Source organism: Acinonyx jubatus, chromosome D1 (genome assembly GCF_027475565.1).
Source record: "Acinonyx jubatus isolate Ajub_Pintada_27869175 chromosome D1, VMU_Ajub_asm_v1.0, whole genome shotgun sequence".
Classification (NCBI taxonomy): domain Eukaryota; kingdom Metazoa; phylum Chordata; class Mammalia; order Carnivora; family Felidae; genus Acinonyx; species Acinonyx jubatus.
In genome coordinates this window covers 57,167,720-57,189,887 of record NC_069390.1, presented here as the reverse complement: position 1 = coordinate 57,189,887, position 22,168 = coordinate 57,167,720, and the positions used below count along the sequence as shown (strand labels likewise).

Here is a 22,168-nt window from a genome sequence, read left to right as displayed (position 1 = left end):
CCATGCACACTCACTGGCTTTAGAAGCAATTGCCCAGGTTTCAATCCCCACTGGCTGCAATCCTGCTGTGTGGTTTTGGACCAGTGGCCCCTTTGCTTTCTCATCTGTGACAGGGCCTGTAATCCCTACATCCCAGTACACAAAGCACCCACCGACAATCAGATCCTTCCACCCCATGTTTAGCCTGGACACTGAAAGCCTGGAACCACATCTTATGGTCTGCACTAACTTGACCTTGCAATTCCACTGTCTTCATTAGCATTTGTTCTTCTTACTCTTCCCAGACTGACCAGCTCAAGCAAATGGCTTGATTGTTCATTACAGGAACTTCCTGAAAGACTGCTCGACTCTTCAAGGGAAACCATCAACAGAGTGTGTGCCTCTGATTCTTTGAATCTCTGTGCACAAAATCCTTATCTTCTGTTTCCACCAACAAACTGTTGTATCATGATTCTTACCCAATCCCAGTCAAGCCTCCCTCTTCCACCTCCCTCCCCATACTAAAGGACCTGCCTTAAAACAAACTTTCAATTCTCAACAAATATTGACCTTGCCTCCCCACTCTGAATCGTGCCAAAGCTTTGAGAAGTGGTATTATCCCTTATCATGGTAAACTTGGTCTTACCAACAGGTTATGTCAGTAATATGTGGGGAGCCAGCATGGATACAATACATAGCAGATGTTCAGTAAATGTTGTTTTATTCCCCATCAGGCAGCCAGTCTTTCCGTTAGCTGTCTATCCTGACACAAACTCCCGACAGGCCTCCATACTTGCTTTGTGACTGCAAGGAACATTACCACATCTGGAACTTGAGAATTCAGAAAAAGTTCAACCCAGGAAGGCTGGAAAGTTGGGAGGCTGGGAGACTCAGCTCTCTGGCTCACCCTAATCCTCTACAAGAAGGGACTTAGAGGAGCTTGTCTGAGGGGCTATCACAGACCAAGCAATACTATGTGCTGTGCTTGGCTAGGCTGGGCTCCCTCACCAATCCTCCAGACAACCCTTTGAGACAGCTGTTGTGACCCCATGATATAGAGGAGGAAACTGAGGCACAGAGGGAAAGCAACTTACCCAGAGTCCTGGGGCTGGTAAATGGGAAAGCCTGGACCAGAACCTGGATCTATCTGACTCCTGGGCCCCCAACAGCAACCATAATGAGGGAAGGGGGACATGTGGGGATCTAAGTCCTATACTCTGGAGGACCTAAGTATGGTGGGAGTTCAGGACTCATCACCAAGGCCCAGAATTGAACTTTCAGGAGGGATCTGCTGAGAAATGTGACAGTTCCCACATCCTGAGAACTAAGGGGGGTGGGGTCAGGGCAATGACTCTTTCTCTCAAGAAAGAGCCTGTCTCCAGCAGAGAGAGCAAGATCAAAGATCACTTAGACCCAGTATGGCCTTGGGCCAGCAAGTAGACTTCACTGAGCCTCTGCAAGATAGGAATACTAAACCTTGTCTCTGAAGCCTGTGTGAGGGTCACACAGGATAACACCCTTTGTCAATATCAGGATGTCCCACAAGTAGCAATTTCGTCAGCCTCTGCCCCAAACTCACTAGGGAATCTATTTCCAGGTGTGGTCACCAGGCCCCAGAATAACTCATACTCCTTCCTGTGGGAGACTCAGCCCTGGTGTCACTCTCTCACCTCCTTCTGATCCCTGAAGCAATACAGACCCCTCTGGATGCCTCCCTCTGCCATTTCTTGTCCTCTCCCCAACCCATCTCACCAGCTGCATTCAAACGTCTTTTTTTTTTCCTAATAACTTCCCTGTGCAAGAGAACGAAAGTTCTCTCCTCCACACTCTTTGCCAAAGCCACCAAAGGAACTAGCAGAGATAGAGTATAGGGCAGAGGTTACAATGGGGAGGCCCTGGCCAAAGGCCCATGTACAGTTGTGTGGGCTGTGCACCACAAAGGGAATGGTGCCCTCTGGAGTGGTGCGGCACATGGCAGTCCTGCCTGGGGGGTACATCTGACTTCTAGACATTTTGGGGGGCTTGCACAATGCTTGCTTTCTCAGTGTTTTTAAGCTGGTTGCCAACATTTAAAAACAGGAAACTTGACATAAACTCCAGATTTTTTTGCTTCTTTTTGAAAGATTAGCGGATCTGGCAATACTGGGCCCACATTCTCATATGCCAACACTCAGCTGGTCCAAGCTTCTGGGCCTGCATGTGGCAATTTGCCCTGTTGGAGTCTCTTTGGCGGGGGGAGGGGGGGTGCCTGTCTGGTCTGTTTGATGGACCCTCTTCACCTGCTTGTGACTTCACAGCAACACTGGGCCTGGGGAGTCCACTGGACAGGAAGCCAGGGCTAGGTTAACACTTTGAGGAATGAGGAAACAGGACCAGAAAGTGCTATGATTTGCCCAGGGTCACCATATGGGAAGAACTGGTCTCTGCTGGTTCTAGATGTCACAACGAAGATTTATTCCACACATCCTGACAGCAACCTGAGGCAGGCCTCTGGGGACCCAGAGGCCAGAAGCCCCAGTCCCTGTCCTCAGGGAGCTCCCAGTGTATGTATGGGGGTGGGGGGAGGGAGGCAGACATCTAACACAGAATCACAGTGAAATGTGCTCACTGATGTGATACAAGGAGTTTCAAGCCTACAGAAACAGAGCAGAGGCCCCAGCCTAGACTGCAAGTTTCTGGAAAGCTTCCTAAAGGAAGAAACATCAGAGAAAAGGGCAGAAGTATCAAAGCACAAAGAATGCTCAGGGAACAAACAGTCTGACAAAGCTGGAGCCCCGGTGCCAAGGTTGAGGGGGTGAGACTAGAGCGCTTGGAGGAGCCAGACTTGACAAGCCTTGAATGCCAGACTGTAGGGCTGGGCTTTGTTCTGAGCCCAAGGATGAGGTCCGATTTGGCCTCCTGGGAAGACCTCCATGTCTCTGCGGGGAAAGTGGAGAAGTCAGGTGGTGGGCAGGGATTAGGGCAAAGGCAGGGGTGGGGTCCAGAGCAGCAAGGGACTCTGGGGCCTGGGTCAGGTAGTGGCAGTGGGAATGGAGAGTAACAAGCCAAGGTACCACAGTGGGAAGTAGGATGGGCAGGACTTCATGGAAAATCAGCTATGGGGGTTGCAGGAGGCTGAGAAATCCTGGGGGCAGGGGTGGAGTGGGGAGAGGCACAGCTCTGCATCTGGACATGCCAACATTGAAGGCCAGGATTATAGGGTGGTACTGAGTGGTGAGCTCAGCCTTGGCCATGGTGAGCTTGGGGTGGCCAGGGGGCACCAAGGGAGAAATGCCTAGGAGGCCATGGGCTCCAGGAGAGCCCATGAGGGGATATGGGCTGGAGCCAGATCTCTGGCTGTCTGGAGACATGAGTGGAGAGAAGGTAACAGAAACCACAAGTGGGCAACTTGCCCAGTAAGAGTGAGACGCCTCTGCCATGTGCCCCATCTGAAGAGAACAGAGCGAAAGAGAAACCCGCCCTGGAACTGTGGTCAGATGCCAAGGTCAGGGGAGGGGACAGTGTTCCAAAGGCGCCAAGATGTTTTTGGAAAATCCACCAGCCTCCAGCACTAATGCACACACAGCCCCCACAGCCCAAGCCTGGGAAGGGAAATATCCCCCGCGGCAAGTATTGGGCAATCTGTCCCTCATAACAATGGCAGACGGCTCTCTCTGGAAGTGCTGGGGTAGAAGGAGGCCAGTGTGGCCAACCCCTGCGTCGAGCCCTTCTTACCTCCTTGCTTTGTATTCCCTCGGCTTGCTGGTCCTCCTTGCCTAGCTCCTGCAGCCCATACCAGCTGTCTTTCCTTCCATAAAACCCCTTCCTGGGCCAATTCCCTAAGCCCTTGCTCTGGGCCACAGGGCTGGTCAGTCTCCTGCACTACTTATGTCCCCCTGATTAAGCAGTGAACTCCCTAGGGCAGAGCCTGTCCCGTCCTGTGTCCCGAGGGATCATGTCAAGTGCCTGCTGAAACCCTCTGGGTCAGAAGACTTTGGATTCAAATATTTGCTTTGCTACATTGTAGCTATGTGACCTAGGGCAGTTTATGTAACCCCTGTAAGCCTCATTTTCCTTCTCTGGAAGCGAGAGAAGAGTGCCCGTCTCGTGGCTTATTTGTAGGACTGAAGGAAAATGCTGTGCCGGGTACACTGCAGTCCTCAACAACAGTTAGCCCCCTCCTCCTTTCCCACCCCATCCGCAACATGTGAGTACAGACACCTCAGCCTCAAGAGGGTAAGGCCCCCAGGAACTGTTCCCGCTTCATCTACCCACCCCTAGCGAACATTATTCTCTGGCCCCGTAGATGCTTGCCCTTCCCCAAATTCATCCTGTTCTTTTCACCCCTCAGCCTTTGCACGTACTGTACCCTCAGCCTGGAGTGTCCTTCCTCCCCAGCAAACCACTTCTTATCTTTCAAGACCTGGCTCAGCTTAAAAACATGGTTGTTGAATTCAGCTAAGCTGGGTGAAGGCAAAGGGAAGGCCAGGGCCTGGAGAGGAGGGGCCCAGGTTAGGGTGGGGGTGGAGTGGGCCCCCTTAGTGCTCCAGTTCCCAGCATGGCCTGGTGGGCTCCTGGAGGAGGAAGAGTCAAAGCCACGAAGGGCTTGGCTGCCATCTTTGGGAAATTCCTGCTAGCAGGACTTTGGGTGGTCTGTTGGGAGGACAATAGCATGCTTGAGGTCCAGCTACTGCAAGCCTTCCAGCTGTTGCTTCTTGAAGGAGATCCGTGCAGGGTGGGGGAGGAGGCCAAGCACTTTCTGGTGGTTTCCAAGCTGGGTCAGGCACTCTGTGCTGGGACTTTCTGTTTCCAGTTCTGGCCCTGGCTATCCTATCTGAACCCAAGATGACCTTAAAAATAATGAGGAGGGCCTGGGGGGAGGGCGAGCCTTGAGCCCACAGGGAATTCAGGTCAGTCTCCTTCAGCTTAAAACACTGAGCATGAGGCTCAGAGACAGGTAGCCACTGACTTTGGCCATGCTCGGTCCCCTAACCGTGAGTCCCAGCTCATTTCTCCATGCTTACATTTACTCCTTGGAGCCCTATCATACCCAACCTCACTCCATATCATGAGTCTCCTGTCCTCAAGGAGAGTAGGCTTTCACAACAGGTTGGAGGAAAGGAAGGAATGTCATGGGGGGAGGCATGGAGTGAAGGAGGACAGTCTATGTACCGTGACTTTCCCAATGCCCCGCCTCTGCCCAGCCTGTGCTCAGATCTGGGCCCTCAAGAAGGGAATCAAATGTGGCCCCACCTCCAGGGAGCCCCCAGTCTGGTGAGACTGACATTGTTCTCCATTGTTTCAAGCATTAGTGCTTAGGGCTCTGGGCTGTAGCAAATGAGGGGTGGCTGGAACCAAGTTTATGTCTTTACTTCTTCTTGATCCCCAGGGTACAGCTGAAGATCAAGTTGGCACCCTGGAAATAGCCAGGCTCCCTTAACACTGATGGGGAAATCTCTTCCCCTACAGAGAGGCCCTTGCTGCACTGCTCCTTGCAGACACAGAAGATTGAGCTTCTCAGTACAGGAAGAGACCAAACGACCACCTTGGCCAACCCCCTCCATCTACTGCACAGAGACAGTGGGTCTCAGAAAGCAGACTGGGCATTGAATGCTTGGCACCCAATTGTAGGCTCTAGGCTAGCTTGACATCTGGTTCACAGCTGCCTGAGATCTGGCCCAGTAGGCAAGGCCTAGCCTGGGATGAAATAATCATCCCCAACCCTACCTACTCCCCAGTCACTAGCACAGAGAATAGTTTGCTTTGTCTGGAACCAGTGGAGAAATGCCCAAGTGGGTGGAGTCTCACCAGTGTGGGGTCTGTGGAAGGGAGGTGGGAGCCCTGAGGGTAATGGCAGAGAAAGGAAAGGGCTTTGGCATCAAGACAACCTGGGTTCTGGCCCCCACTCTGCTGCTCCTTTGGTGGGTGACCTTGGGTGAGTCACTTGCCCTCTCTGAGCATCTGTTTCCTCAACTATCAGAAAGGTTGAGAGATTGTCACTTCATTCTCATAAAGCCAGTGATACAGAGTTCAAATTTTAACCCAGGACTGCTGGTTCTTTCCCTTGCCCTACCTGTCTGCCCTAGATTGGCTCACTTTGAACCCAGGGGGGTTCAAAAGCAACAGAAACAATATTAGGAACAAGAAAAGATGAACCTCAAAAAAGAAAAGTGAAACAGCATATATGAGAAAGGTTACTTCCAGCTGGGAGAATTGGTCTGGAAGGCTTCTTGGAGGAGTTGGCATTTGGAGAGTTGGCAAATTTGAAGGAGGAAAACAGCAAATTTCACCAGAATGGGTGAAGAAAAATGGACAAATACCTTCCTGGTGGAGGTAAAAGCTGAGCAAAGGGGCAGAAGTAGGAAAGTGGCTTCTCTGAAACCACAAAATGGGAATGGCCTTGGAAGATCATTTTCTCCAACTCCTCCCCCACAGATGGGGAAGCTCTGCATGTTGCCTAAGGACATGTGGTGAGTTGGTGGTGGGGCTAGGCCAAGAGCCAGATCTGACCCTGACTGCTCTTTGTGTGTCAGCCCCTGGCTGGTAGAGCTGCCTCCCTCCCTCAGGAAAGCTGGTCCCTGCTCTTTTCCCAGGATCCAGGCTTTGTACCCAGCCCCACCTGAATTCCCATATCCCTCAGAGTGCCCTCAGACCAGAAAGAGAGCATGGAGGAAGACTAGCCTCTCAGCTTAAGTTAGAGCTCAGGAAGCAAGACTTTTGGTGGCCCAGTGGGTAGATGCTGGGGTCAGCCTCCTGCTGTATGTGTGGGATGTGGGGGCAGCTAGAGAATATTCCAGAACTGAGCCCTGCAGGGGTCAGAATAACAGTGGGGCAGGGGGCAAGCGCAGTACAGCCAAAGTCTCTAGTTTCTTCCCATACCTATAAGATCACCAACCCTCCCAACCTGCCATGAGCCAAGGCTGAGGGGGAATTTGGTTTGTCAGTGACCCATCCCCAAACCAATCCGTCCAACTCTGATCTCACTGTCATCTCTCCTGTGAGGTCCCTAGAGGAAGCATCCATCCCACCCTTCCTGCCATGCCATGGTCCCCAGGTGCGTCAGCTTGCCAACGAAGCCCTTACTGTCGCGTGCACGAGACAGGGAGCAAGTTCAGTCTTGCCTGAGTGGGGGTGAGGCTAACACAGCTGGAGGAGGACAGACAGCTAGAAAGAGGCCAGAAGTGATCACCACAGGGCAGCCAGCCCGGAGGGCCACCCCGTCTGAAGAACCCTTTGTTTCCTCCTCCTTCTTTGCCTGCCCAAGAAATGCTCAACTGGGTGCTCTGTTCACAGAACCGCCACCGTCTCCACGTGGTGCTTCAGTCACACTCCAGGCTTGGCTCTGCAGGTCTCTCTCTGAACCTGTTTCTCTTCTCTGCTGATCTTTCAGATTCTTCGTGGCAGGTCTCCTGTCTCTCTCCTGTCTCTGTCTCTGGTTCTCTCTCCCACATGATCTCTGCTTCTCTTCATTTCTCCCTGTCTCTTCTGCAGCCAGCTCTCTGGGGCTGACCTCCCTCCCTTTCCCTGCATGCTCCTGCAGACACCTGCTGGTCTTTGTCTTCTCCTCTGTCCTGTCGCCCTTCTGTCCCAGCCTTTGTCTGACTGCATATCTCTGGACTTGCTCTGTCTCTGACTACACTTTTATCTGTGTTTTTCTCTGCTTTGTCTGTATCTCTGCTTACTTCAGAGGGAGAACAGGGCTCAGCTCGGTGAGGGGCTCAGTGGCCTGAATTTGCACCGCCCTTTCAACATCCTTGTGTCATCAGGGAGCATAGGCTGGGTTCCCTGCCTCCAGCTGAGCAAACAGTATCCCTTCCTGCCCCTTTGGTTATTCACTCATTCATTCAATACACCTTCACTATATCTCCTTATGTCTGGCTCTGCATGGGGAACGCCAAGACCCCCATCCCACCCGACTTCACCCCAGTTTACCCATTTTGGCTCTACAACCTCCTCACCCTCCACACTGGGAACATAGCCCCCAGACTCCCTCCCAATGCCCCTTCCTTACGTCATCTAGACTTACCTATCCTGGGTCCCATGATTTTTGGGGTGCAGTGAATTCCAGCCCGTATTTCAATTTCAAGAGTGGAGCTGAGCAGGAGAGAGGGAGTGAGACCTTATCGGGAGGCCCCTGGAGACAACAGTCGCGAGCCACTTCTAGAAGGGAGGCGCTAATGTGGAGACTCCAGGCACCAGGCTGATGCCGCCTGGGCCACACTGGACCGCAGCCACCTCTTCCAAGATGGGTTAGGAATTCCTGCAAAACTTGACCCCACTCTCCAAGTGCCTGCCTCATGCAGCCACTTGTTCCTTCTGTCTCTGTCTCTCTGAATTCCTCTGATTCCTGGCTGGGACAGCCCAGGGCCAGAGTTCTGTGGGAGGCTGGGTTTGTTTAGATCCAGCCCTACTGATGGGAGGAGGCTGCTGTGTCGCCTCCCCTCAGCCTCATGCCTCAGCATTCCCCTGGATATTTTCACTTCCTCTGTTAGCAGGAGAGAGATGGCAGGGAGAGGGAATTTCAATGATCCCCATGCCCTGGGATCATTCAGTCCCGATTCTCCAGTCTCTTCTTATACTCCCATTCTCAGTCTGTCCCTGACCAAGCTCTTGTCCCTCCCTCACAGAAATTTTGTCACCCTCCATGAGCCCCATCTAGAGCCCTTGTTCTCCCCCACTGGCCCCCTTCCTGGAATCCCTGTCTCCCGCAAGATCTCATCCCCTCTCACCAAACCCCCATCTCCTCTCTGAGCTCTGAGGATCCAGAGCCAAGAGGAAGTCCATTCACCAGGAATCACAATGGCTAGCCCACCTTGGGGAACTCATGGTAGCAGCTCCATAAAGTACAGGCATCTTGGTGGAGGGGTTTGGGGAGCAGAAGGGTAAATATGACATTTCCAGAGTTTTCTGGACTGAAGGCTGAAGATGGAGACCTTGGAGCCAGACAGACCTGGGCCTCTTTCTCAGTCCTGTCATTCACTGGCCGTGTGGCCTCAGGCAGGTTTCTGCACCTCTCTGAGTGTCATTTCCCTCATCCATAAAGAAGGGACAGCTGGCCCCTCACTTGTAGGGGCTGTGCAAGTTCAGTGAGTGAGAAAAAAAAAAGACCTGAAGGTCTGGAGCTCAGAGAAGGAAGCCAGGGCTCAGAACAGGACAGCAAGAGAAAACATACCTGTTTGCCTTTTCCAGCTAGTTCAGCATTCTCACACATGAGACCCCATTAGGTCCTCCTATTGACCTCATAGGCCAAGCATTTATTCTCCCATTTTACAGATGAGGCATTGAGTCTCAGCAACTGCCCAGATACCACCCAGCTAGTAGGTGGTGGGGCCATGCATTGAAACAGGCTTTTTCCTCTACCCAGGCAGCATTTTCTGAGGAAGACCTCTGGGTTTCCCCAAATCCAAGATACAGAAGTGAACTTGAACCAATTCCAGGAATAGGGTCTTGGCATGAAATGGGGATGTAGGTTTGGAATCCAAGTTTTAGGGTGCAATGATAGAGAAATAGACATCAGTCCCACTTGTCTCCGGGGGCTATATGAAGGAGCTAGTGGGAAGTGGGGAGTATTTGAAATAATCAATGTGCATCCTGACACAGAGTGGCGCTCAATAGGTACTTGTGGCATGACTGAGTCTTTAAGAAACCAGAAATGTGAATGCATGACCACTATACTGGGAAAGGTCAATAGTTGACTCAGATTGATATAAAGACCAGGCCCCGTTCAGCTTGAGGCTCCTGCTTGAGAAAACCAATTGGGTCTATTTCTCTAAATCCTTCAGACTGAAAGCGCTGTGAGTCCTCACAGAGACCAGCAGAGGTGCCACCTTCAGATTCCAAACTGCAGGTGCATAGTTAAGAAAGAGAAGGTCCCTTTAGACTTTCTGGAAGCTCAGGTGCCTCCATGTTGGTTTCAGAGGTTTGAAAAACTTCTATACATGGATTGGTCTGGGAATATGCTGGGACCAGCTTGGCAGGCTACATTCATGTCATCAATCTTTGAGTGAGACAATGTACAACACACAACACCCCACAAGGCATGGAACATACAGGAACCTCAGACATGAGTGTTCTTCATTCATCACTTCAGCCTGCACAGGCTGACGCAGTCTGGTCCAAGAATATTCCTGAACTCAGTTTGGAATTGGAGCAAGAGCCAGGTACCCAGGAGCTTCTCAGAGGTAGGCTAACAGGTCTTCAGATGGCTCTTGGGCTAATCCTGCAGTGAGGCCCCGTTGTGGGTGGTCCCAGCTTGTTCAGCCAACCTGGTTGGCACCCCAGCTTTACTACTTGCCAGGATGGGGTTTGCTGAGCCCTGTGCATTTTACAGAGCCCCACGGTGTGTGTAGATGGCAACACCATCTGTGGATTCCCACAGTTTGCAAAACTTGTTGCCTTTTTTAGAGTCCCATGCTGTTGGCATAGCCCAGCACAGTTTGCAGAGCTCTGAGGCTTCTGGGGCCCCATGATGTGTGTACAGTCCTATGTCTCATGCCAAGCCTGATGCCGTTTCATAAACCCTAGGCTGTTTGCAGAACCCAGGCCTTTCCCTTCTTTAAGCCAACCCATGTTGGAGGTTTGCAAACCCAGAAAAATAGAGCACACTTCATTTTATAGAACTATCTGACTTTGGGTGTAAGGGAATAGTCCTGAGTCCTCGACTGGAGACTCCAGTTCCAGTCCCAGCTCTGTCACTAATTAGCTATGGGACTTGCAGCAAGTCCTTTCCCCTTTCTGGGTCTCAGTCTTCTCCTATGTTAAATGGAGATCGTGACATCCAACCATCCCCCTTTGGGACTGTTATTAATATCAGTGTGAGAATGTCCAGAAGATGGGGGGCAGGGGTGGGAAGGGGAAGGGTAGCCAGTGCCTCCTTCCTGAAAAAGGCTCCAAACTGCTATTTCAGCACCTCTGCTCCCACTTCCCTTCTGGCCTGGCAGCCAGGGAGCGGATGTCTATAAATGAGCCCTTGGCTGGGCAGACAAGTGAGGACCTCAGTCAGAGTCTCAGCCTTTCCTGCCCCTGGACGCTGCCTGGAGTCAAAACCCAAGCTACACAGACATGCTCCCATGCATGGCTCATTTAATCTGCCCAAGGAAGGCTGTGTCATACTTATCTCACCACGAAGACCCTGACACTCAGAGAGTCCATGTGATTTGCCCAGAGTTACAAGTCAAATATACAGCCTGGGCTGGGATCAGAGCCAAGGACAGCAAGGATGGACGCATGGTGCTTAGAAGGTCAGAGTGGGAAGAAACTGGGACCTCATTTAATCTATCCCTTTCCTTTTTCAGACTGGGAGACTGAGGCCTGGTGAGATGACAAGGAAGTCACTCACTCTCCTTAGGCCTCAGTTTCTCTTTCTGGTGGATGAGAAACAGACCCCTTCCTGCCAACAGTTCAGGATCTTATCCCTCTTTGTTGGCACAGCTCTTAGATCAAAACATAGGAAATTCCCCAATCATCTGAGGAGAAGGATAGGCCTACAGACAGGTGGGTACTTTGTCTGGCCATGCAGCCCCACCGGCCCTGGCTCAGCACAGCCAGCTTTGCACAGCCCATGCTGTGGGCTCTTTACAGCTTACACCACCCTGGAGGTTCCTCCCCGGGAAGACTTTTTGCCCCAACAACAACCTTCCCTGGGTCCAATTGCATCCACCTCCCACCAGGTTCCCCCTTCAGCCTGGCGAGAATACTATGCTAGAAACTCTGCATCCCTCCCTGAAAGTGGCAGCCCCAAGCCCCAGAAAGAGCATGAGCTTGGCCATCAGATAGTTCAAAACTGACCCAGTAAGAAGATTTCAAAGACTCAGTTTCCTTATCTGAGATAACAGGAAACCTCCAGGCAAATCTGCAATAAACCCGACCATCTCACCCTCTCTTCAACTTGGTACATGCATAGCCTCCCTATCCCAGCAGACTATAAACTCTCCCAAGACCTGGCTGGGTGACCAGGGCTGTCATAAGGCTCAGATGAGCTAATGGATGGATTAGCACTTGCTAAGTTCTAAGAGCTGAGCAGACGAGAGCCATTATTAATATGGTGACGATGGTAATGGGATGACTCTTGTAATTCTGGAAACAGAGGATGAGGAGGAAGTAAATCATGGCAGGTGCGTGCCAGGTCAGTCTGACCTGACTGACAAGCCCCATGGGAATAAATCACCGAGAAGTCCCCCTGAGGTGGGAGGGAACTGCAGGGCAAAATTGGGGCGCAGGCAGGCAGGCTGGGTGACCATTGTGAGCAGCTATGGGCGCTGTGGGGTGGTGCCCTTTCACAGGCTCTAGACCAGGCACTGGCTGGCCCGTGGCTCCTAGCCCTGGTTCTGCCACTAACACACTTCCATTGGTCAGATCCCATTTCCTGCCTGTCCCCAGTTTCCTTAGTGTAAAATGGTGGTAGAGGGATAAAAAGAAGGGTCTCACTCCCCACTCTTGTCTTTGGGGAAGAACCACGTGAGTTTATCGATGTATCACTGTTTTTGTAAAGTGTCAAGTGTGGGGCATGAGGGATTACGGTTATTAATAATTTGGCTCCTGGAAAAAAGGACGTGGGGAAGGGGGGCAGCCAAGGCTGGGAGGAGAGACAGAGGGGAGCCAGCATCTGCCCCCCACTGCAGGTAGTTTGAAGCAAGGGCCAACTCTCAGAAGGCTTTGCAACACTGCCCCCTGGGGACCAGAGAGGAGGCTGCGCCCTGAGCTTTTCCTCCCAGAGACTCCAGTCAGGGAAAGGGAGTGGAAGAAGGACCGCTGTCAGAGGAGGCTGAAGTGGGCAGGCCAGGAGGAGCCCAGGGAGAGCAGTCACAGCTTGCTCCTGCCTCTCTCCCTCCCCTCCACAACTTTCTATTTTGCTTCACAAGTCTTTCAAACTGGCCCACTTCGTCCCATTCGTCTGTCCCCACCCTAGTTCAGACCACCAACAGCTCTTGGCTGGGCCCTGCCCCAGCTTCCTCCCCACCTCCAGCCCCTCCTCCTAAAAGCCTGAGGGATCTTTCCAATCCTTAAATCTAAAGCTATCCCTCCCTGCTTAAAACCCTGCCCTGCCCTGCTCTCCCCAGCGGCCCTCAGGATAAACCCATCTTTCCCAGCCTGATGGCCAGTGCCCCAGTCTCTCTGTAGTCTTCGGCCAGGTCAGTATCTCCACTTGCAGATGAGACAAAATGGCAAATGGTCAAGAACAAGGCCTTGGGGCAGGACTTCAGGGTGTGACTCCTAGCTTCTCTACTTGGTAGCTGTGTTACTTAATTCTTTGCTTGTTTGTAAGTTGTTTTGTATCATGGTAAAATACACATAGCGTAAGATTTACCATTGTTACCACTGTAAGTGTACAATCCAGTGGCATTAAGTACGTTCACATTTTGGGGCAGCCACCACCACTACCCGTCTCCACAACTTTTTCATCTCCCCAGACTGAAACTCCCTATCCTTGTGTGACTTTATGCCTCTGTTTTCTCATCTGTAGGATGGGACTAATAAGGGGATGTCTTTGCACAGGGCCCGGTAGGTGGGTAATAGGTACTCAGTCAACATTACTTGTTATTTTATCCTCTTGAGGCAACTGCTCTGGAAAGTACATGCAGCAGCACCGCATGGGTTATCTACAGAAACCCAAGGGCCCATTACTCCCCAGGATTCATTTCTGTGACTCGGGCAGAGTTTACGCCAGCTGCCGGGGAAGCATGCCGCATGCTTCATCTAGGAAGATGAGTCACTTCCTCCCTGATGGGGTTGTAAGCCTGCAGATAGGGAAGACAGGAAGCAGAGCAGCACAGGCAGCTGATCTGTGCCAGGCTGGCCCTCCGCAGATGCTCCGGTGAGAATTGCCGGGGCAAATAGAATTCTGTCTGGCATTAGGGCCCAGTCTGGGCCAGGGCAGGACTCCCAACTTGCCTCTGTTCTAACTCTCAGGAGCAGCTGGAACAGGCTAGCTGGTTCCATCAGTGCTGTTTATTTGGAGCATTGTCAGTTTGCATTTTGTTCAATTCTCTCCTTCTCACGTTCCACCCCAAACACACCTACTTCTCCCACTCGGCATACACTCTTCCTAGATTTGCTCACTCTGACTGTTCTGGCACTCATGCCTAGAACACTCTCACTAGCAAAGTGGTGCTGTACTTATTTAAAGGCCTGCCCTTTTTTTGTCCTCTGGGTGAAACACACATGAGTCTTACTGGAAGAAGGGAGAGACCAGGCCTGAGATGTCCCAAATAGAGCAGACCGGGTCTCTCTGGCAAGGGCGGGGTGAATCTCTCTACCAAATCTGAGCAGGGCCCAGAATCAGAGCCCAGGACCACAGAATCTCTTCCTCAAGGGTCCTTAGGCTGGGGACTCCTGTCTCTTGAGTTAAAAACATCAACTGTCTTCCAGAAATAGCCACAAGGGAAGGAAGTTCAGCATAAGCAAACCAATCCAGTCTTTGGAGCCACGTAGGCCTGAGCTCTGCCCACAGCTAGCTATGTGGCCCTGGGTGGCTACTTCATTTTTCTAAGCCTCAGTTTCCCCAACTATACAACTGATATAATAAATATGGCTGGTATTCATTACATGCCAAACACTGTTCTAAGTTCTTTACATGCATTGACTCAGCTAATGTTCCCAATCACCCATTATAACCCCCACTTTACAGATGAGGAATCTGAGGCACCGAGACATTAGAGACTCGCCCACAGCTGCTAAGAGGCAGAACCAGTATTTAACCTATACAGTCTGACTCCAGATTTTGTGTCCTGAATCATGGCACTTAACTATGTCAGAGAGCTAGTTTGAGGACTCAGTCATCTGTCTACCTGTCCTTAAGCCATGGGGTTGAATAGAGTTGAGTACTGAGTTAAGCACCTTTGACAGGGGTCCAGGCCTATTCTACTGATGACCATCTGAATGAGTTTGGGTGTGTCACTTTCCTCCTCAAATCTCAGGTTTCCCTTTCACAGCAGAAAGGGCTTAAATTCCAGCAGATTCCTAGATTCTTTTCCTCCTGATGTCCACCTGTTTCTGGGGGTCACCCAGGTACCTCCAGCTCAGCAAGAGCTCATCATTGGCTTGGAGACTTGCCCCTGCCAGGCCCTTGTTAAGCGCCCAGTCTCATTGGAGTCAGGCCCATCCCTGACTCCCTCCCCACAGCAAGTCTCTGCCCTCATATTCTTGTCTCCTTCTCCCCAACCACCTTAGCTGACTCCACTCCTAATTCCTCCAAACTCTTGCAGTCCCTTTGCTCTTCTGTGATTCCAGTTTCTTTGTTCTAATTCATTCCCCCCCATTCTCCCAGAGTCATCTCTAAACCCCAATCTCATGGCACCCAGCCTTGCTCCTCAGAGCAAAGTTTATTTTTTAGCCTAAAATTGATGTTTGTCATTTCGTATCTACAACCTACCTTACCAGCCTCCCCACCTGCAATGGTCCCCTGCCCAGAGCTTACCAGACACACTTATGTCTTGGTATTGTACATGTGCAGTGCCCCCCTGGACAAATGTCCTTCCTCCCTTTGTTGCAGGATTAGCACTCACCCTTCAAGGACCACTGCCAACTGCCACCCCCCACCCCCGCCCCCGGGCCCAAGTGTTCCTTCTGACTCTTCCAGGAAGAAAATGGACAAGGTCAGAATCATATCCTAGTTCTCTACACAGACCTTGGTCTGTGAGCATTGAACAGTCTGGCCGTACCCTCAGGGAGGTTTCCACAGCCAGTTCTTCTGCCCCCAGCCTTCCAAGGTGAAAAACCTTAGAAGAGAAGACATCCAGGGGAGTGGCCTCTCTGTGGCTATGGTGGTGATGGCAATAGAAAACTTCCTCACAGCCCTTCAGCTTGCAAAATACTCTCACTTAGAGTATCTCACTAGACTTTCACTGCAGCCACTGTTGCTGGTGCTTTTACTGGTGCTCCCCATTCCCTCAGGGGAGACAGAGGCAGAGAGACCGTGAAGTCATTTGCCCAAGTGGAGTGATAAGTGAAAGAGTTAGGGTTTGAGCCCCCAAAGCTGGTGCCACCCTGCCTCCTGGTGGCAGGAGGATGGTGACAGGGATGAGAATGCTGGAGGCCCCACCCATGTGGGCCCTGATTCTGGACTCTCTTCCCTGGAGCTCCATGGCCTCCTGCCCACAGCTGGAAAGGCAGCTTAGGCTCTCCCTGAATGTATTTATAACTTCCCTTTCCCCCTTGGCACCTTCCTTTTCCAGCCTCTCGAGACTGTCAGAGCATTGTGTCAGTGAGGGGGAAGAGCAGTAGGGGCGAGACAGAGAGACAGAATGTCATGGACTTTCCAGGGCGAGGTGGCACAGGCAGCTGGCCTCTGCTTGGGTGGGAACTTCAGAGGGCCAGGTTGTTTTCTCTTGAGCTCAGAAAAGCTCCTGAGATGCACAGGCTCCTCCTGGAGACATATCTGGACCTCCCCCCTTTCTAAGGAGCAAGAGGCCTGGACTGTGAGAGTTACCAGCCTTCCCACGGCCCCAGGCGAGAGGCCAGGCAAGAGGGACAGGGCTTGCGCGATTTGGGTGGAAAATGCTTATGACAATAGCTCGCACCATTCACCTCTTCTCAACCCGCACCACACGAACACAGAGCTTGCACTCTAGAGATACTTACTCAATGAGCAAACCCCCATTTTACACAAGAGGAGACTCAGTCTCAAGAAGCTAAATGCCAGGCTTGAGCCCAATCAGTCTGGCACCAAGATCTGAGCACAGACCTCTATAAGAGGCTCCAGCTCCCATTGCGTGGAGAACAAACTCCCCACAGCCCCTACAGCTTCACAAAATTTTCCCACCACTCTTGTCTGAAATCAGACTCCCCCCCCACCGACACTGCTAAATCTGCAAACTGGCTTTTACCCCCTTCTTTTTTTAACCACCACCTCCCACCTTCCCAACTCCCCCACCACACCTGACTCACCAGGAGTCCAGACCTTGGACCCTGAAGCTCCTCTTCTCCTCTGTTGACCATCCTTCCCTGTCCCATTTTTTTTCCCTCCTCTCCCTCTCTACTGGCTTATTTCCACCAACAAATGCTGGGAAATCTGCTCAAATATCTCCAATTAAAAAATACAACAAAATCCTCCATGACCCCTCATTGCCCTCCAACCACATGCTTCTCTTCATAGCCAAACATCTTGAAAATGCTGTCTATCCCTCTCTGCACTTACTCAGTCCCCAACCTTCCACACCCACGGTTCCCCTGGGCCTGTTCATTCCAACGTCACCAGCAGCCTCTTCCTCGCTGGGCCCCTGGACAGTTTCTACTTTTCATCCTTTGGTCCCATCAGCGGCTTTACTGCTGCTGGCCACATGTGCCCTTTGGAACTCCTCTGTGATATCATTGTGGCGTCATGTTCTCTGGGCATTTTTTTCTCAGCAACTTTTACAGATTTTTCTTGTTCTTCTGCCCCTGTCTCATGCTGGTTTCTTCCAAGGTTCTGTCCCCCTCACTTCACACTCTCCTTAGCTCCATAAAACAAAGGCCTCCTCCGGTCCTTGTCTGCAATTCAGCTCTTTCCTGGGCTCCAGGCTTAATCCCTCAAATATTTGCTGGACATCTCCACTTGAATGTCTCATTGGCTCTTCAAATGCAACATGTCCAAAACCAAAGTCATTATCTTCCTCCAAAACTATCTTCCCACCTGCACTGCCTACTGCCCACCACCATGTCCCGTGTCTCAACATCACCACTATCTGCCTTGTCACCCAAGCCAGAATGCTTGGATTCTTCCATGCACAGTTATCAAATTTTGGCCATTCAGTCCCTTGATGGTTTCTCTAATCCTTGGAGATGGATAGAATTCTAACAGTGACTCACTGTCAGCCCAGAGGAGAGACAAGAGCAGGTTTAGTTACTTAACCTTTCTGAGCTTTCTCATCTATTAAGCCAGGGTAATGAAAACCAACACTCAGATGAACTGCGATGAAGCATGTGACCACCCAGGCACATCATTAACACAAGTTAGCACTCAGGAACATCAGCGGTTTCTGCCATCAGGAATGCTGTTACTTCTCTCCATTCCTTTTCTCATCAATCAGCTCCCCAGCTGGCCTCCCTGCCTCTAGCCACTCTAGACAGCTAGTATCTGCTCTCCACCTGGCAGTGGGGGTGATCTTTCTGGAACAGGCAGCTGACTGGTAGTCCCCTGCCTGAAAACTGGCCCTGGCTCTCCAGTGTCTCATGCTGAGTTCTTATTCTGAGGTCTGGAATTTGAGCTCTTCTCTCTCTGGCCCCTGCCAACTTTTGTAGCTTCACTTTTTGAGACTCCCAGTCTTCCCCTCTGTACTGCACCCCAAATTCTCTTCTATCTGCCCCTCAAACACACCTCTGCTTTTTCAGCCCTTCCTGACTTTGTCTCTGCCTCATTGGCCTGAAGGGCTCTCTTCACCTGCTTATAATTCACAACAAGCCCAAAAGATGTGTTCCATGATACAAGCCTGCTTTGTTCCCTCCTCTGAGCCCTCCAACTCTATAGTAGTATACATCACACTGGATATGATTGCTTGTCAGTGTTGCCATTGACTACCCCCACTAGACTGTGTCGATTCACTGTGGTCAGGCAGCCAGAACACAGCCAACTTCATTCAATATGGAATGAGTGGTGATCCTCAGTTCTCTTTATTTTTAAAATGATCAGCATAGGTAGCCAGGCCTAGTTAATCCAGAGGAATGCAAGAGCCCTGGGAGCTGGAGGAAATGAAATCACAGAGGGCTTCCTGGAGGAAGTTGGACTGAGTTATAAAGTGTCTGACAAAGAGCAAGATTGAGCAAGAGAGGGCAGGTGACTATGAAAGAGTGAAGATCTGGGAAACTGAGTGGCTTCCTGCTGTCACACTTGTTTCTCTAGCTTCAAAACATTCAAGGCCCTACCCCCATCCCCTGGCCACTAGCACAGGACTGGTTTCACATTTACATAGAGAGTTTTCACAAATTTTTCCTCATTTGTGTGGTTGGTTGGCTCAGAGACTAGTCTGAGAGTTAGCAAATGTAAGACCTCAGATCCCCCCTTTGCCCTGGGCTTGCTGTGTGACTTGGAAAATCCCTTTCACCTCTGATCCCCAGTTTCCTCATCCATCACACAGGGATACGAGTTATTGGTGAATAGCTGGGAAAATGTCCACAGACCACACAGTTCTGAGCCCCGGTGAAGACAGTTACTCTTGTTGTTCTCATATCAGCAAAGCCCAGTGGTGGCTACTAATTAGCCACTTGGGAGTCTCCAGAAAAACGTTACTCAGGGCCCCATCAGAGTGGGATCTCAAGGGGGAGAGCCTCCAGAAGGCTAGTGATGGGCAGGGCTGGGAGGTTTAATGGGACCAGGACCAGCCCCACATGGTTCTTTCCATCAAGGCAGCGCTGACCTGGGGAGAGAAGGGGGCAGCTGAAGTGGGCTGGGTTGCAGGAGAACTGGGCCACCCTGCAGAGATCTCAGGTACGAAGGCCACAAAGGAAGAGTCCAGAGCTGGTCAGAGCCCAAGAAGGGACAAGGTTTTAAGAGGGCAGGCTTTAGGCGGGCAGGCAGGTAGAGACTCTCACCCTATTATGAGAAGGGCTCTAAGAGAAGGGAGATGGGTTAAAATCTTTCTGCCCCAATTTATAGCATTCTGGATGGGCTGGTTCTGATTTGCTAACTGTGTGATTTGCTAACTGTGTGATTTTAGCCAGGTCATAGCCCCTCTCTGGGCCTCTCCCTCACTATCAGCAACAATAAGGGAACAGGATCATAAGGTCTCCATAAAGCCAAGTGTTGTCTGATTCTGCAGGAATGCTGGAGAGAAAGCCCTGAGGTTGTGGGTGTCGACAGCCATGCTCCAGTGTCTGTCTGTGGAAACACCGGGAAGCAAGATGGGTCCCACTGAGAGGCTGGTTTTGTAGGAGATGAGTCAGAGCCGATCTCCAGCCCTAAGGAACTCCCAATGAGGGAAACAAGAATGACAATTCCCGGAATGATGTGGGCCTCCAGACAGGGGAGCTTCAGTGCCTCTCCCAAAGTAGAGAGGCAAGGTGGCCCCTGAGTGGCTCAATCTGTTAAGCATCCAACTCTTGGTTTTGGCTCAGGTAATGACCACATGGTTCGTGAGTTCGAGCCCCACATTGGGCTCCACACTGACAGTGCAGAGCCTGCTTGAGATTTTCTCTCTCCCTCTTTCTCTGCCCCTCCCCTGCTCACTCTTTCAGTCTCTCTCAAAATAAATAAATAAACTTAAAAAAAAAAAAAAGGTGGAGAGGCAAGGAGCCAGGAATATGGCTTCCAGTACAGCTCTGCCTTCAACCCTTGTGTGACCTTGAGCAAGCCACTCCTTTTTATTTGAAATATTGGGAGAAATGGGGATTGGACTATATTGCTTGCTTTTAAATGCGCTTCTGTCTCTGATGTTCTGTGATTGCCCAGCAAACCTTGCATGACCAGCTTACATGGGCCTAGTCAGTGGAGGGGATAGCCTCTCAGAATTGTGGCAACTTTGAGGGAAATATGGTTTGTATCAATCTAAATGCTAAAATAAAAGAAAATAGAAAACCCTGTGGGGAGAAAATAGAAAACCCTGTGGAAAATAGAAAAAAGAGAGTCCATTGTGGGAAAAAGTGGAGTTTGACTCAGGTTTACCCTTTCATTCATTAATTCATCCATTAAAAAATATTTGTTTTGGGTGCCTGGGTGGTTCAGTCACTTAAGCGTCTGACTTCGATTTCGGCTCACATCATGATCTCATGGTCCATGAGTTCAAGCCCTTATCAGGCTCTGCGCTGACAGTTTGGAGACTGCTTGGGATTCTCTCTCTCTCCCTCTCTCTCTGCCCTTACCCTGCACATGCTCTCTCTCTCTCTCTCTCAAAATAAATAATTAAAAAAATATATCTTTGTTGAGGTTTTCTGAGGAGCTGGTTTTACCAGGCACGAGGTGTATAACTTTTCTGCTCAGGACACGGGCTTGGCTGCCATGACCTTTTCCATGCAGATGTGTGCCCAGCCCATCTCTTCCTTAAGTCATGACTTGAAAAGAGCATTTTTCTAGCCACGTAGAGCCTCTGTTTGGTAACCAGTCCATCTGAAACTGTTAGAAAATGCCCTCAAAAGAAAATAGAAGTTTAGAGCTGTCTCTGACATCAACCTAAGAAATGGAGAGAGGAAAAATAAACCTTTAGCCTGATTTTCCCCTACGTGGAAAGCAGTTTCCCAATTCTCCAGCTGTCCTGGCTTTGCTGAGCCAAGTCCAAGGCCAGAGCCAGGAGGCCTGCTTCACAGGACTAACTCTGGCACCGACCTGCTGTTGACCTGGGACTGTTTCCCATCCCATTCCCACCCGATTCTTCCTTTGTGAAGAAAGGATCAGGGACTCACCTAACTGCAGGGCCATTTCCACTCTTACATATTCTGTGACCTCAGGAGGGTTTTGTTAAAAGAGAAGGAAGCTGGAGGCGGTCTGGGAAAACAAAGTGGAACTGCTCAAGTGGCGGTTAGGGCAGAGAAGCAGTGATTTGAATGTCGGCGTAACGTGGCCCTGGATAATTTAGTCCAGGTAGAGGGCGAACCAACACTTCCCTCAGCTCAGTTCTGGGTGTTGCAAAGTCTCACCTGGGTCTTGGGTGGCCAGAGTTGTGTGGGACCTTATTCAACAGCTTCCAGAGAGCACAGTCACTGAAGAGTGCTCACTCGGCCATCTCTCCTCTCCGGGTTCTGAGTCTTCTCAATTCTCTGCAGCGCCCTCTGCAGCACCCACTGCACAAGAAAGGAAGGTTCGGGTTATTTTGATTGGGATGGCATTTGAATGTGTAGATTGCTGTGGATAGTATCCGCATTTTATCAATATTTGTTCTTCCAATCCACAAACACAGAATGTTTTCCATTTCTTTGTGTTTTCTTCAATTTCTTTCATAAGATTTCTATAGTTTTCAGCAAACAGATCTTTTACCTCTTTGGTTAGGTTTATTCATAGGTATTTTATGGGTTTTGGTGCAATTATAAATGGGATCGATTCCTTGATATCTCTTTCTGTTGCTTCGTTATTGGTGTATAGAAATGCAACTGATTTTTGTACATTGATTTTATACCCTGCGACTTTGCTGAATTCATGGGTCAGTTCTAGCAGTTTTTTGGTGGAGTCTTTTGGGTTTTCCATGTAGAGTATCATGTCATCTGTGAAGAGTGAGAGTTTGACTTCTTTGCCAGTTTGGATGCCTTTTATTTCATTTTGTTGTCTGACTGCTGAGGCTAGGACTTCCAACATTATGTTGAACACAGTGGT

The 22,168-nt window shown here is 50.6% G+C and overlaps 1 protein-coding gene across 4 annotated transcripts in view; it reads right to left on the bottom strand.

Moving 5' to 3' along the window:
• The window catches only part of SLCO2B1 (solute carrier organic anion transporter family member 2B1), a 51,266-nt gene extending 42,946 nt beyond the window's left edge, over nucleotides 1-8,320 (bottom strand). For 2 of the 4 annotated variants that reach the window (XM_053203697.1, XM_015075560.3), the window contains exon 1: nucleotides 7,985-8,319. In XM_053203697.1, coding sequence (XP_053059672.1) covers nucleotides 7,985-8,000 — 16 coding nt within the window. In that variant the 5' untranslated portion in view covers nucleotides 8,001-8,319. Of the gene's footprint in view, nucleotides 1-3,693; nucleotides 4,061-7,984 lie in introns of those variants that run through there. The other 2 variants (XM_053203698.1, XM_015075564.3) reach the window with 2 other exon arrangements.
• Nucleotides 8,321-22,168: the final 13,848 nt, after the last annotated feature.